At 37.7% G+C, this 14,701-nt stretch overlaps 1 protein-coding gene across 2 annotated transcripts in view; it reads left to right on the plus strand.

Moving 5' to 3' along the window:
* The window catches only part of NCK2 (NCK adaptor protein 2), a 55,619-nt gene that overhangs the window by 17,565 nt on the left and 23,353 nt on the right, over positions 1–14,701 (plus strand). Inside the window, exons 1-2 of one of the 2 annotated variants that reach the window (XM_014955836.1) lie at positions 3,025–3,042; positions 5,313–5,554. In XM_014955836.1, coding sequence (XP_014811322.1) covers positions 5,329–5,554 — 226 coding nt within the window. In that variant the 5' untranslated portion in view covers positions 3,025–3,042; positions 5,313–5,328. Of the gene's footprint in view, positions 1–3,024; positions 3,043–5,312; positions 5,555–14,701 lie in introns of those variants that run through there. The other variant, XM_014955835.1, reaches the window with a different exon arrangement.

A 14,701-nucleotide genomic window follows, 5' to 3' on the forward strand; every position in this document is an offset into this window, starting at 1 on the left:
CATGAAAGAAGTGGACACCAGATGGCTGGCCCATCAGCAACGTGTGCTGCGGGGTTCAAAACCTATTTTGATTTTCAGAGTTTGGAGGCAGGAGAAGGAGAGGTTGTTCAGCCTTCAGATCTTAGAGGAAACCGTGATATGTCATTAGTTATCTTTTCATTCTCCCAAGACAATTAACTAAATATTGTACAGTAATTATGTCTTATGTAATACCGTATAGCAATTATGTGTTTTATGCACATTAGTGTCATGTAAAAGCCTCCGTATCTATTTAGTACTTTTCTTTCACTGTGTCTTAGGAGGACATCCAATTCCGGAACAGTCTGTTATATCAATTGTCACTTCCTATTAATAGAATTTTCACTTGTTCCCTTGGTGAGGGATTAAATTTCAAGCATTACTGTCAGTCATTTTTCAGCCATGTTTCTTTTCTGCAAAATAAATTGTGAACTAGGAGAGCAACTGCTTCTTTTCTTACAGTGTCTTTAAAGATCAACCATACCTTCTTTTTGCAGTATCCTAACTAATCCTATCCCTGACATAGCCCTGAATCTTCCTCCTGAAGGCCAGAAAAGATGCTGCTTTTCTGTCTGTTAGGTCAGGATGTTAAAATAGTGGGAGTGTTTACTTCTATCAGTCTATCGGAGAAGATTCTAGCTCAGGTGACATGCTGGAAAGGATCCTTTCTTATTTATCATTGTGGGAGAAACACATATGGAAGGAAAAAATAATCCAGGCCTGGTAAAAGAGAATGAGATCTGAGTAACAATTACATATAGTTTGATATTTAAAATAACATCAAATTTCCCATGCAAAATCACTAGTATATTTATAAGTTTGTGTGAGCAAATTCTTTAAAGTTCTTCTACATCTAAATTTCCATAATCTTGAATATTGTTTCCATGGTTCAGTTTTAAGCATTGGTTCAAAAGAGCATAGCTGGTTGTTTGACTTTGCAGGGTTTTTTTTTTCTGCCATTGATAGTTCTAGAATCAATGACAGTTTATTGGATATACACTTTATCAGAAGAAAGTAAAAAAAAAAAAAAAGTTTATCTAGGAGCTACAGTACTAGATATTTCACTCACGTTTGCCTTTGTTCTGTCTTGGGGTTAGGTAATGTTTCTCTCCTGTCTGAGCAGGACTGGCTTCACCTTGGCTGGGTTTTTGTTTGCTACCTTCCTAGCCTGGCAGGTTTTTCGGTTTTTACCTCTCCTGAGTGTGTTTTTTGTGTTGGAACATTTTACGTGTGCTTCTGCAATAGGGCAGCTGCCACTGAAGATGGGACTCCTTTCTTAACCAAACCTAAATTGGAGAGAAGAAACAAAGTGGCTGAAAGTACCTGAGCTCAATCTAATTAGTTGTAACATTTCAACAAAGTCAATGTTGGTAAAATAAATTAGTTTTCTTCCACTGCTAGGAAGTGCTGGCTTAAAAGGGCTTGGAAGTGTGCATTGGTCACAGAGTTAATGTAAGAATTACCTTTTGAAGGTCTGGGTTACGGAGCTTTGTTTGTTTGCGTGTTTACTGTGGTATCTTTGGCTTTGGGGTTTTTTTTTGTTTGTTTGTTTGTGTTTATTTTTTTTAAAAAAAAAAAAACAAACCTGAAGTTGGAACTTGGATTGCCATAAAAGTAAAGCAAATGACTGCTTGAATACAGTAAGTTAAAAGCCAAGGCCATACGTACACTTTTTAAAGTGAAACAGTCTTGTACTGAGAAATGGCTGTGTTGCATTTCCTAAATTTACAGTTCCTTACACAGGTGTTTCTAAGCTTTTCACTGGCACTTTAAAACAAATGGGGGGTGTTATTCTATCAGGTATGAGGCAAAGACTCTGAATTTCAGTGCTAGGACTTTTGACCTTTTTGAGGAGGAACATGCCAGAAGGTTATACACTCTTAGCAGTAATGGATTTTCGTTGTCTTGATGTGAAGGAGTCTCATGTTAACATTAGAATCTGTGGGGACTCTGGTATTTTTTGTTGTGCAGTCTATAAGCGGTCTAGTTAAGAAATTTCAAGCTTTGAGTGCATGTTAAGCTTTTATGGGACACTCAGATGCTTTGGAAGGTTGAGTAACTGGGTTTTTTTTCTAATGTTTTTCCTCAAATCTAGTTATGTCGTTTTCTTCTAATCTTTTGTTTGGCGCACAGCTGTGTTGCAGAAGCATTTCAAAACTATTAATTCTACAGCCCCCCTTCCGGGGAACAAATGTGTTCTTATTCATATATAAGGAAATCTTAGCTCTGCAAATGTCACAGGAAGAACCTTATTGTCCTTGATGGAGCCAGTCTAATGATGTAATCAGAAGAAAGTAATTTTAAGAACTTTAGCACTAGTTCCCCCATTAAGCAAACAAACAAAAAACCCCACCACCCAACCAAACTCCTCCACGCACACGCATACAGCTTCAAATAACAAATGCTTAGCTGCAACTATATGATGCATTTTGCCTCCTTATAAATCCTGTCCCCGCTTGAGTAGGAGTACTTGTGCCCTTAAACGTTCAGCAAAACCTGGAGTATTTTACTGAAATGGGTTCTATGTGAGGGTGCCACTTGAGAAACTTGGCTTCCCTGTGGTTCTGCCAAAATTGCATCATGCGAGGGGTCTGCTTGTGAAATGACATCGTTTCCCATGCAGAGTGGCAGTTTCGCATGTTGACAATAACTGGAATTGTAGAAATCAAGTAGCTTGGGGCTCCTTGTCCTGAGTGAATTTCTGAGGACTGTGTAGTTGCAGTCATCAGCCCTGACGTGTGGTCTCTTCCTGTGCTTCTGTCCTTGCCCAACATCTTGGGGAAACACTTGGTGACTCTTACAACGGGCCAGGTTTTTTTGCTGTGCTGTGTTTGTTTTTTTTTTTTTTTTTCCCTTCAGAGGGATAGGAAGAATTTAAAAGCTTTCAGTCACTAGTCAAATATTCCACCTAATGTGTTCTTATTATTAATATACTGTAACACTGATACAGTATGTTTAACTGTGTCCTGTGTTGTGGGAATAACCTTTTTTTCAGAAGTGGAGCCTGTCTGGTGGCAACATCAGGTAACTGCGTTCTTTATGTTCTCCACGTCCTCAGGAGTAGTAAGAATTGACTATTTTACAATTGCTGAGATAAAATAAACTGATCTAAACTGGAGAGAGAGATCATATTGACAATGCTGGCCTCCAGAACGTGCTTGATTGCGGTCCCCCTGTGGCTACATCAGCTTATCGACCTGTAGGCTATCTGTCCGTTTTATGTGAGTCAGAAACCAGGGCAGTTTATTGGAGACTGCAGTCCAAAGCTCAGGCTCTCCTATGTCATTGCCAGATGGGATTATTATTTTATGGGGAAAAAAATGTTGAAGAGTATAGTGACTTATTTCTTGTAAACTCATCAATTCCACCTGCATAAGTCACAGCCTGTTTGTACTGTAAGGGTTGTGTTTCTTCTCAGTTATTTAAAACATTGTTACTTGTTCCTGAATTCAGCTTGGGACTCTAAGCTATGCAAACCCACATTTGAATATTGTTTTAATTGTTGTGTGTTCCTTTTTGTTTTCTAAATGGAAAATGAGAAGTTAAGCCTGTTGATTTCAGCTTCAGATTTTCGAAAATGTCATCCTGCCTTGGCCACGAGGGGTGATGCTGCTGGTGCTTTCCAGAGCTTTGCTGTCAAATTGTTTAGCAACCATACCTCAATCCTGTATGATGCTCTCCTGGAAACAAAAATTGTAAGAGGAGGCTATTAAATTATTATAGAGTCCACTGCTGCGTCTTACAACTATAGGTTAAATAAGGAAAACACTTTTTTTTCTTTGAAAGGGTAGACTGCTGGGCTGTCTAGCATGTAGTTTTCACAGCTTGTACTGTAGCTAAAGGGAGAAAATGTGTGTGCTTGTGTTTATGGACTGCAGAAGGAACCCTTTCTGAATATAGGTGATATAACTTACATGCTGAACAGAATTTCTGAATGAGGTTTGGGGTTTTTTTTCAATTATTTTTCTGTCACTAAGATATTAGATATCAGAGTTCATAGGGTTGTGGACTGCTAAGAACTGGGCAACAAAGTCAAATCATGTTAAAAAGATCCTTGGACATAAATAGTTTAAAGTACTCTGGGAGTTGTTTCCACTATTCTGTACTCTAAAAGAAATCTACAGCTTTTACTTAAAAAAAAAAAAAAATTAAATAAAAAAAATCTGCTAAATTGATTTTTCAAATAGATTCTCACCTCTCTCTCTCCCATCCTCCTTCACTTCCTTCTCCTTCAAAAAACCTCCAGCAGCGATTAGAAAATTTTAGATAACTTTTCAGAACTTAGAGGATAAAATCAACATGTTTTGGTTGGCATTATAAAATGTTTGAATGTCACTGGTACTGGCATGGGACTTTTCCTTCCACGCTATTGTACTCCCTCACATTGTTCCCAGTAGTTACTGGGATGCGTAGGAAAATGTGGAGGCATGTAGCTGTCTTTATGCAGCTGTCAAATAGCTTTGGAAAAGATCATTCTTGTTACAGGTTAAGTGAAAAAAGACAACTCAATCAGTGTTAACGGAACTCTGGGTTAGTTTTGGGTAGGGAAGAAATTAAATGCAATCAAGGAAAGCGCAGTTGGGTACTCCTCACCCCACTGACTCCTGCCTGGCACAGCGCTGTGGTGAGCTGGGATCTTCCCAGGCATGAAGGCTTTCCTCTAAAACATACCCTTGTGCTGCCTGCACAAAACATTGTGAACGAGGACTTACTAGACAACGCCTTCTTGCTGGCACATTTCTCTGCTGAGTTACATCTTGAAGTATTTTTAAATTCCTAAAAAAAAAAAAGGATGGATAGCTTTGTTTAAATACAAAAAAACCCCAAAAAACCATCTAAATAATGTGTTAGTATGAGGAACTAGGGCAGAAGGAAAATATATTTTTGGAATGCTACTTTTTTTTTTTTTTCTCAGATCAGAACTTTGATTGCCAGGTGTGAGGTAGTTTTATACTGCTCTGTGCAAAAGCTGAATGGGTTTTATAAATTAGCCTTTGTTAATGTATATCTGAATAATATATATAATCAGAGGAAGTGAACATAATACATTATGACTTTTTAATGAATCTGCTATCTAGGTGTTGTCATGTTTTAATGGCAGAAAAAGCAAGAAAGGTCAATATGACTTCCCTTATTTTTAAAAGAAGAGTTCTAATCTATGAGGTTTTCTCTATACGCCTTTTTCATTTTTCCCTACACTTTTCTTGCTTATTTCAGAAACATTCAAAGAAAAAATTGAGTAAGAATTGCATGATATAATTTACAGATTAGCATCTTTTAATATTTTCTTGCAGAAGGACTCCATGAAAGATGACAGAAGAAGTTATTGTTATTGCAAAGTGGGATTACACTGCACAGCAGGACCAAGAACTTGACATCAAGAAAAATGAGCGTCTTTGGCTATTAGATGATTCCAAGACATGGTGGAGGGTAAGAAACGCGGCCAACAAAACGGGATATGTGCCATCAAATTATGTGGAGCGAAAAAACAGCTTGAAGAAAGGTTCTCTGGTTAAAAATCTAAAAGACACATTGGGTAAGTCCTTTTGTATTTTGGAAGAAGTTTAATAGATTTGATGGGTATCAGATTGGGAATGTAATGTGCTTGTAAATATTTTTTTAACATGCTCGTTTGGATTTTCTGAATCCTTAGTCTGAGATGACATGGTGGATGATGGAGGAGGGAGGGAGAGAGCTGGCAGGGGTGGGGGAAGGATCATGTGGAAAAATCTGTAACAGGTTTTCTCACGTCACGTCCAGGAGAATAAGACGTTATTTTTGTTCCAGTTTGTCAGAGACTGTGTATTTTCAGTGGCTGAAGAAGTGTGTTTTCATTGAGATATCAACTGCTGATTCCTCTCCTCTTATGCCAAGTCCTCTCACTCAAAAGCAGAAGGATGTAAACTGGATTGTTCAGCAGAGCTATCATAGCAAAGCTAAATCACTTTGCGAATGGGATTGTACAGTGTGGCTATGTGAAATATCAGAGGTTAAGTTTCTGTGGTCTAAGATGTTCCTTCTGCTTCCAAGTCCTTAATATGTACTCTGTTCTATACTTGAACATAAATTCTTCGCAACTGTGTTTCATACACATGAAGTAATACACCTTTGAAAAATTCTGAGTGTATTTTGAAGAAATAAATTGGAAGTCTGGTGACATGATTTTTTTTATTTTCGCAATGCTCTTTAGTGACTTTAACTTGCTAAATGATAAAGGGCTTTGCATATGGCTAGAAAAGGATAAACATAGCAATAAGTGATCATTTTACATATAGAAGCAAAAAAAACCCTACTGGCGGTATTTTGGGATGTAATGAATAAAACAGAAACAGATATGCACCTGGACGTGTTTTGAGGTTACTTTTTACTTGTGTTTTGATTTTTGCCTGTGTTTTGTGAAGTCTGACATAGGGAAAACTTGTTCTGTTGCAGTTTGCTGTAGAAAATACTGACTCTTCCAAAAGAAAAATTAGAATTTGGGATTGGATTTGGTAGAAAGTAAAAAGGTTCACTTAAAAATAACATGGCAATAGTTCATGTAGGCTTATTGCAGGTGTCCTGTGCTAGCGTTGTGTCTAACAGGTTAGGTTTCTTTGTCACTTCTTCGTTACGTTGTCCCTTGTTGCTGAGCTGCCATAAAGTACACAGTAACAGGACTACAGGACAGGGGGCAGGCAAACAAGGTTATAGCAAGATTTGCTGCGGCAATATTTAAAACCATTGGTATAAATTTAGTAGACTTGATGGGTTTCAGGTTGGGAATGTAATGTGCGTATTTCTACAGATACTCTTGGAATATACTTGTTACAGTGCCAGCAAATGTGATTATGCCTTTTCAAAGATTTCTTTAAAGAATAAGCTCTAACATCAGTTAACTAGTTAAAATAAAAATCCCAAATGTGACTTTAAGCTCCTTTTATATGGATTTATGTTGTTTAAAATATATGTATTTTGTCTAAAAGCTACTTTATGAAAGAATTGCGTTTCTGTTGTGAACATATCAAGTGTTTGTGTAAAGTGTGGACAGTATTTACTTGATGTAAATCACAGAATCACAGAATCTTCTAGGTTGGAAGGGACCCTAAAGATCATCTTGTCCAACCGTCAACCTAACTGACAAAAATAGACACCCACACAACAAACAAGAAGCATCACCATCACTAAACCATACCTCCCAGCACTACATCAACCCGTCTTTTGAACACCTCCAGGGATGGTGCCTCAACCACCTCCCTGGGCAGTCCATTCCAATGCCTGATAACCCTTTCAGTGAAAAAATTTTTCCTAATAAGCATATTTTTATTTATATCCAACAGAAATGTGTTTAAGTGAAGGAGCAGAGACATGTCCTAGCATATGTGCACGTTTACCTCCTTGATCTTAAAGCTACGTGCTGCAGGGTGCTTCACTTCACTGTGGTGGCCACTGATGAAGCGGTGCGAGAATAGTTTGGTTGTTTCACGGCTGAGCCTTTGCAAGTGTCTCACCCTCCAAACCTCAACCCTTTGCACGCACTTACACGGGTTTTTAAGTTCTGAAGGACCGTTATTACAATCTAGTGATTCCTCTAATAGCTTTCTCTGTGTTTTTGTTCGGCTGAGGCAGAAAATATCATGTGGTGGAGCCTAGCTTTGTCTTTCGCAGTGACCACATGTAGCTGTTAAACACAGGGTGCAAAGCACCTCTCATACTCTTTTATGCTCATACATCCTGTGACAGTAAGAAACTGCCGAAGCCATACCTAACCCACAAATTAGCTCAGGATATTCTTAACACCCCCAAAAAAAGTTGGTGCTTAAGAGTATTTTTTTATACTTTAAGTGAACGGCTTAGCATAATGAAACTTATGCTTGTGCTGTGCACCACGTACCTGTACAATTTTCTTTTTAGCTTGCCTGAATTGGAGTCCTCAACTAAACTACAGTCTTTAAGTCTTGTTTGTCTTGCTGTACAGTAATTTCCTATTCAGAACAAGAGGAGCATGCGTCCTTCTTTAGAGGGTCCTTTGTTCTGAGAGGCCATCAAGAATGCCTTTTTTTTTTTTTTTTTTTTTTTTTTTAAACAAAGGCTTGCAAATTGCAAGGCTGATGCTTGATCTAGCTTTTGAAAGTTTTTCTGCGCCCGGTGAAACAAGTTCTTAAGCTCTGTTTATAGAAATATGTGTAATGTCTCATCAAACATGCTTCTGCTAAGATCACAAGAGAATTCACATTAAAATACCTGCTAACACTCACAGATGGCAATGGCAGTCGTCACTATTAATCCTTAAACCAAATCTTTTTCCAACTCAAGCTATTACCAAAATATCAGGTACTGAACTGGAAAAAAAAAATATTGTCATTTAATAATCATTCAGTAATGAATGATGTCTTGTGAAATCTCAGGAGAGAAACAACAGGCTCTTAGCTGCTTCCAGTGACAAGGCTTGCGGGGCTTAAAGAGGGACCTGACATACCTGGATCTACCTTTCATATTTGTGGTGCTCCAGCAAACAGTTGCTCCCATGGAGATGCACTTTTCCCCATCTCTTCTTAATCAATTACATTTCCTTGCATTCAAACATATTTCATCTGAAAGCATTGTAATCACACAAATGATGTAGTGTGTTGTCTGTGTGATAGCCCATAGCTATCTGCCACTCTTATGCTTATCCTCAGTAATTACCAGTGGTTGATTTATAAATCCTTCTAGATATTCAATAAATATGAAAAGTGCCAGCCATAGTTCAAATTATGGCAGACCCCATAACAGCTATTGCTATTTAATTAATAGTCCCCATAGCTGGCTGTCGAAGGTGCACCTTCTAAATAGTTCTTAATCCATGTAGTCTGTGTTCTAATGAAGTTTATGGCACCAGTTAATACATCAGTGTCTCGTACATAAAAAGCCAAATACACTGTGAAAGTTTACTGCCTTTACAAAGTTGTCTTTCTCAGGAAAACTTTTAATCTCATCAGAGAATGAAGTCATGCCGTTTGATGCTGAAAACTAATTTTCCTGGAACTCTGTTGATCATCATTAATTGAATCTCAACCCTTGAATACTTTATTAATAGGATCCCATCAGCTCTACCATTGTTTGGCTTGCGGTTGATGGAAGGTTAATGGGTATGTAGGTGCCTAGAACACACAGCTTGATGGTTTAAAATATCAGCCTGTTTTCAGCAAGTCCTTAAGACTTCTGGAACTTCCTTTGTATTTCAGCAATTTTTAAAAAGAACATCAGCAAATAAAACGTGTTCAGTCTCAGCGCTTTTAAAGGTGTCAGGTACATGTTAAAATGCTGATTAATGCCTGATTAGCATATGTACATTAAATCAGTTACTTGTGGACTGAAAAACAGCTCACCTTAAATCTCAGATGACCCTTAGTAATTTCTGAAAAGATACTTTGGGATCATCCTACATCTTTTTATAAAACAATAGCCTTTTCTGCACTATTTACTTTGTCTTTCCCCTTCTAAGGACTTACTCCATTATACAGTATTTTCTTTTAGTCCTGTCATTGGGGAGTTTTTCCAAAACCTTTTCCTTCGGTGACTTGGAGACATTTCGAGACTTGTAATTTTTCTATTGATGCCTGTCTGGTTTTATCATTTTCTGTTTGATATACGTTACTTCTGTGTTCTTAAATCTCTTCCTTGAGTGAACTCTAATGGATACGTAGCTATGATGGCCCAGTTTTAATTATGGAAATGTGGCATATAGGGCACCTATTAAGTATTTTAAATGATTCATCTTCTCATTCCCTTTTTTGTCTTAACTGAGTAATACTGCGAGTAAAAAGTTAATGGCAATTTAGCCATTTCAAATGACTCTCTTCTGTTTGCTCATATTGAATGAAATCTGGTAATTATTACTATTCTTAAGGCAAAAGCCAGCTTCCAGGCCTGTGATTAAAATTTCATCTTCATTCATTATAATGAAGTTTAAAATAGTTTCCTTGTACAGTATTCCTTTTTTTGGGGAGGGTACTTTTTATACATTTCGATTAAGTCTTGCTAAGCAAGGGACCTCCAGCGTGCATCTTACAAACTGTAGTTTTCTGTGGTGCAATTCTTCCCGTGCACTGGGGGTGGGAAGGAATTCCCATACCCATTTGGATGGAGCGGGTGTTTGCCAGAACCACCCCCAGAGCTGCTTCTGACCACGGGCTTCCCCTCCTGCAGCAAAGATGATCTCTGTGCTTGCTGGCTCATCTCTGTCTTGCCGAACAGAAATCTTATCTGAAGGAAGCAAAAATAATTAAGAAGTCAGCTGTTTGTGTAAGCTAAATGAAACTTTTGCATTTTTTCCATCCCTTTGCAAGTCGTTTTCCTGGCAACAGTGCAACTCATGCCACTGGTGGCTGATGCGTGTGATCCAGCAGCAGGGTGCCATTTTCATGGGAATCCACGATTTTCTGTATGTTACTGCTTTTGCTTCATCAACCAGCACTGCAGAATAGGGATTTCTTAAAGGTGTCTGGTCTTGCTCCCTTCAGTGAACAACCGCGTAAGAAACCTTGAAGAAATTTCCATTGGCTTCTTGGTGTGGGTTTTTGAACAGATGCCCAGCAAAAGAAAGTTAGTTTATTAAAAGGTATTGAAAGAGAAATTGGATGCAAAGGATACAGGAGATGTGTTTGCAAAATGCATAGGAACAAGAGAAACACTAGAGATGAGTGTTGGCAATGATGGCAAATAACAGTATTCTTGATAACATTTCACAGAGTTTAAGTTGCATGAGAGACTCTTCAAATGACTTCTTTATTAAGCTTCTGTAACACAGCAAAGCACTGCAGCAGCTTCTTAGTTTTAATTTACTCAGTGTGCCAGATTTTCATGTGGAAAGTAAGAATTGCCGAGTGATGTGCAAAGTACAGAAACCAGTCCTTATTTGCATGGCTGTTCCTAGTACGTTATTTCAGAAGTGTTGTGAGTGGCCAGGAGTGTTTCTTGTGTTCATCAGCCTCCACGCTGTCTACCTGGGTCCATCTGTAGATCTGTGCAGCAGTTCCTGAGTGCACAGCTAGATATACTGTCTCTTCCAGGAATCAACACTTTGACACCTCTCCTCTTCTCCCCAGTAATCATGAAAAGGGCTTTTTCACATTTATAACTTCATGTTTTCTCATTTGAGAGCTACTTAATACCACCTTCACTGTGCCTTTCTGGAAATTGCCAGGGAAGTTAACTCTTTTATCTTTACACACTCACTGCTTGTTAACAAGCAGAAATTTGAAATAGGTCATTTTTTAATGCAGTGTTTTCTCTAACATCGGAAAGCACTGTTTGTTAAGGTGTTTGGTGTATTTCCTTTTAAGATACAAATATTTCTACTCAAATTTAAACTGTTATCATCATAGTTCTGCATAACATGGTCATGAAATCGCATTCTCCAAGTAAGTCGTCAGCCTTTAACACTCTGGTGTGTGGGTTAGTGGTCTTTATTTTTTTATTTTGGTTTTGGTTTTGAGGATTTTTACTTTAAAAAAAAAAATTTTAGTGGCCCAGTTTTGGTAGTTCTAACATGGTATGTCTAGTACATTGAAGACGTATCTGTTACAGGAAAGCTCTTCTTTCTACAAGCTGGTATTATGACATTAATGAAATTGCTTCTAAATCTTTTCTGACTACTGAAATTTGATCGCTACTTAAGTCTTTCACTGATTAAAGTTACTTATGTGACTCTACTTGTGGTTTTTAACTGAACTTTTCCCAGTTCTTCAGCACTTGCTTTTAAAAGTGTAATCATGAGAAGCATACACAGTATTTCTGGCACAGTCGTAGCTATAAATTCAGTCTTCTGTACTCTTTGCTTGATGAATTTGTGTTTGTTTATAAGCGAACTGCCTTAGCCATATTAGCTGCAAGATCACAGAAAAAACACTAAATCAGCAGTATTACTAAGTACTAGTTTGAAAATATTTCCGTTAGTTCTTCATTAGTTATTTTCAATTTTAGTATTTCCTGGACACCATGTGGGTATAAAACTTAGTACAGAACAAAGGAATGGTGGAAATATAAATAAATATGATATCATCGTATAAGTACACTGTTGTATAGCACAGGCTCTTAAGCCTTGTAGAGCTCATGTTAATAAAAACAGAGCTACATTATAAGAAAACAAGTTATTTTAATCTCTTTGGAACTTTGAGTTCCTGATGGCTTTGGACTTCCTTGTCACAGACCTGTAAGAAATGCTAGTCTTTCCACTTAAGAGCAGGCGTTTAATAAATTTCATTTTAAAAAATAAATAGCCAACTAACCTTCAGAACTTCTGATGGTACGTAGCTGCTTGTCAAATTATTTATCATACATAAAGGTTTCAAAGAAGGAACTGTACAAATTCTTTTGTTTAGCCAAACATCTCTAGTTGAAGTTAGCAGTAAAATCCCCTTGTAGAAATTCAACACAATTAAAGGTGTTTTTCCTGTGTCACTTTATGTTGCTTTGAAGCTTTTTAGCTTGTCAGAAAACATGGACATGAAGTAGTGACACATCTGTCATGTCTCTTGGAGGACTGGATGAGGATAAGTCATTTGTATTGGCAATTCTAAGCAGTCAATATACAGGAATTTAAGTTCAGAGAGGAAGTTGATGAAGTTTTTATATACAGCACAAATTCTTCCTCAGTTTCCTAGAATCTGTATGTTAAAATAGCTTATTCCATGGTTGAATTTGTTCAGCAAAAGCACTTTTGCTGTTGTACTTAATCCTGTTTTTTTTAGTTGCATTGCTCAAAGTATGTTTGTGGGGCAGCATGGCAACAGTGGTGACTCTTCGCCAGTGATGAAATTGAGGAACATGGTTTTGTGGTAGTGAGGGAAGCTGATGGGAACTGTTTAGGTGTGGTGTCTTTGTGGTTTTTAAAAAGAAAAAAAAGCTGGAACAACTGTGTTTCTTTCATCATCACAGTAATAATAGATCGGTCTGACTGCATGGATTACTGTCATCAGTTGCTGAGAAAGGAGAAATGGGAGATGCTCACAGTGATTTCAAAACATAGAGAAGTTTCTTCCATTCCCATCTAGAGCACATGGAGTTAGGAGCTCGCACTGCGGCTACCACTGGGGTGATAGCAGATTACTTGTCTAATAAGGAATTCAAATGCTTTGCTACTTGCTGGAAATAACCTGTCTCATGGTCATCATCAAAACCTAGATTTAGCTTAAGTGGCTATTTTCAGTTCATTGATGATCTTTGAAGATCTAGAGAACACACTCAATAGCATTAGCTTTGCGTAATGAAAATGATACAAGAAGATATTGTTGCTGTGGTGGGGTCTGCTATCTCGCTATCAATTGGGTATATACACAATGGCAGAAAAATATATTCATTTTGAATTAGTGTTACTATTATGCATGTTAAAATAGTTACCCAGAATGCTAAACAAACTCACAAATTCATGGTTATGGACCTATTGTATGCCTGTAAAAATTTAAATCTTTATGTGTATCAACTATTTCCAGTGAAAGTAGTGTTAAAGGAACTGAAGTGTCTCCTTTGTGGAACTAAAATCAGACTTTCTAAAAAACAGCGTGTTATAATTTCTAAAGGAACACGTGCTTAAGAAGGAAAAAAAGAAAACTACAGAGCAGACTCTGTAGTGTAGACCCCCAAAACAAACCCCCCAAAACCCCAAACAAAATAAAGCACAAACTTCATGCTTTTTTGTTACCTGCAGCAAGAAGACTTGAAAGTAATGAAAATTGGTAAATATTCTGGAGAACTCAAGGTACAGAGTAATGCTTCTTTTAGTGCTTGATTAAAAACTTTCTCTGCTGGATGTACACGTCAGGCTCTTTATCTGATCCGAGTTGAAAAGCCAAAAGCAGCAGTGAAAGCAGAACCTGCAGCTCCTTGCAATGCCCTGAGCTCCAGTGCCAGCTGGTGATGGGAGCAGAGGTTTGCTCCTTTTTCAGTTTACAATTGCATGTGTTATATTCTGCTGAAAGTTTCTCTTACGTGAATTATTTATTGGGGTGGATTATTTAAAGGATTTGCTGCTTCAAGTGTTTGAAGCAAACATATAATGGAAACCATGATGTGTTCTACCTTTCAGCAGTTTTTTCTCATGTGATGGTTACAGTAAAACGCTGTCAGGCTGAAAGTGTAAAGAAATCTGGCTGGTTTTAGTTCACATGGAGTGAATAAATTTGTTCTTTGTATTGTACTAGAAGTTTAGTGTAAGAAGTACTTCTCTCCCCCCTCCCCATGCAGTGTGTGTGTGTGCTTACAGGTACAATTTGAGATTTACAGATTGCAGAATGAGCTTTTATTTTAGTCTTAATTATGTTTTGAAGAGATAAAAGGATGGCCTTAACTCAGTGTGGCTGCGTGTACTGGTATCTTTGGTGGTATTACTTCCTTCAGCTGTCACCTTCGAGGACCCTTGGTTTTTCCTCTCTCTGAGCAAGTTATATTTTAACATGAAATCATGTTTGGCCTTAGAGGAAGCCCAAAAATTAGCTCCCAGGGTAGTTTCGTTGTTCCCTATTAAGGAGAGTCACCCCATTGCCGGTAGCTCTTCCTACACCTTGTTCCAGCTGTGGAGGCAGAGCCTTTTACTCTCTTAGCGTTAAAAGTTTGTGTCTGAACCCTCAACTCTTTTGATGTTTCATTTTAAGCAATCTTCTAATTTTGTCTCCTCTTCTGAGGCAGTGAAAATAGAGTATGTTTCTTTTTTTTTTTTTTTTTTTTC

This window comes from Calidris pugnax, unplaced genomic scaffold (assembly GCF_001431845.1).
Source record: "Calidris pugnax isolate Ruff unplaced genomic scaffold, ASM143184v1 scaffold277, whole genome shotgun sequence".
Lineage (NCBI taxonomy): Eukaryota > Metazoa > Chordata > Aves > Charadriiformes > Scolopacidae > Calidris > Calidris pugnax.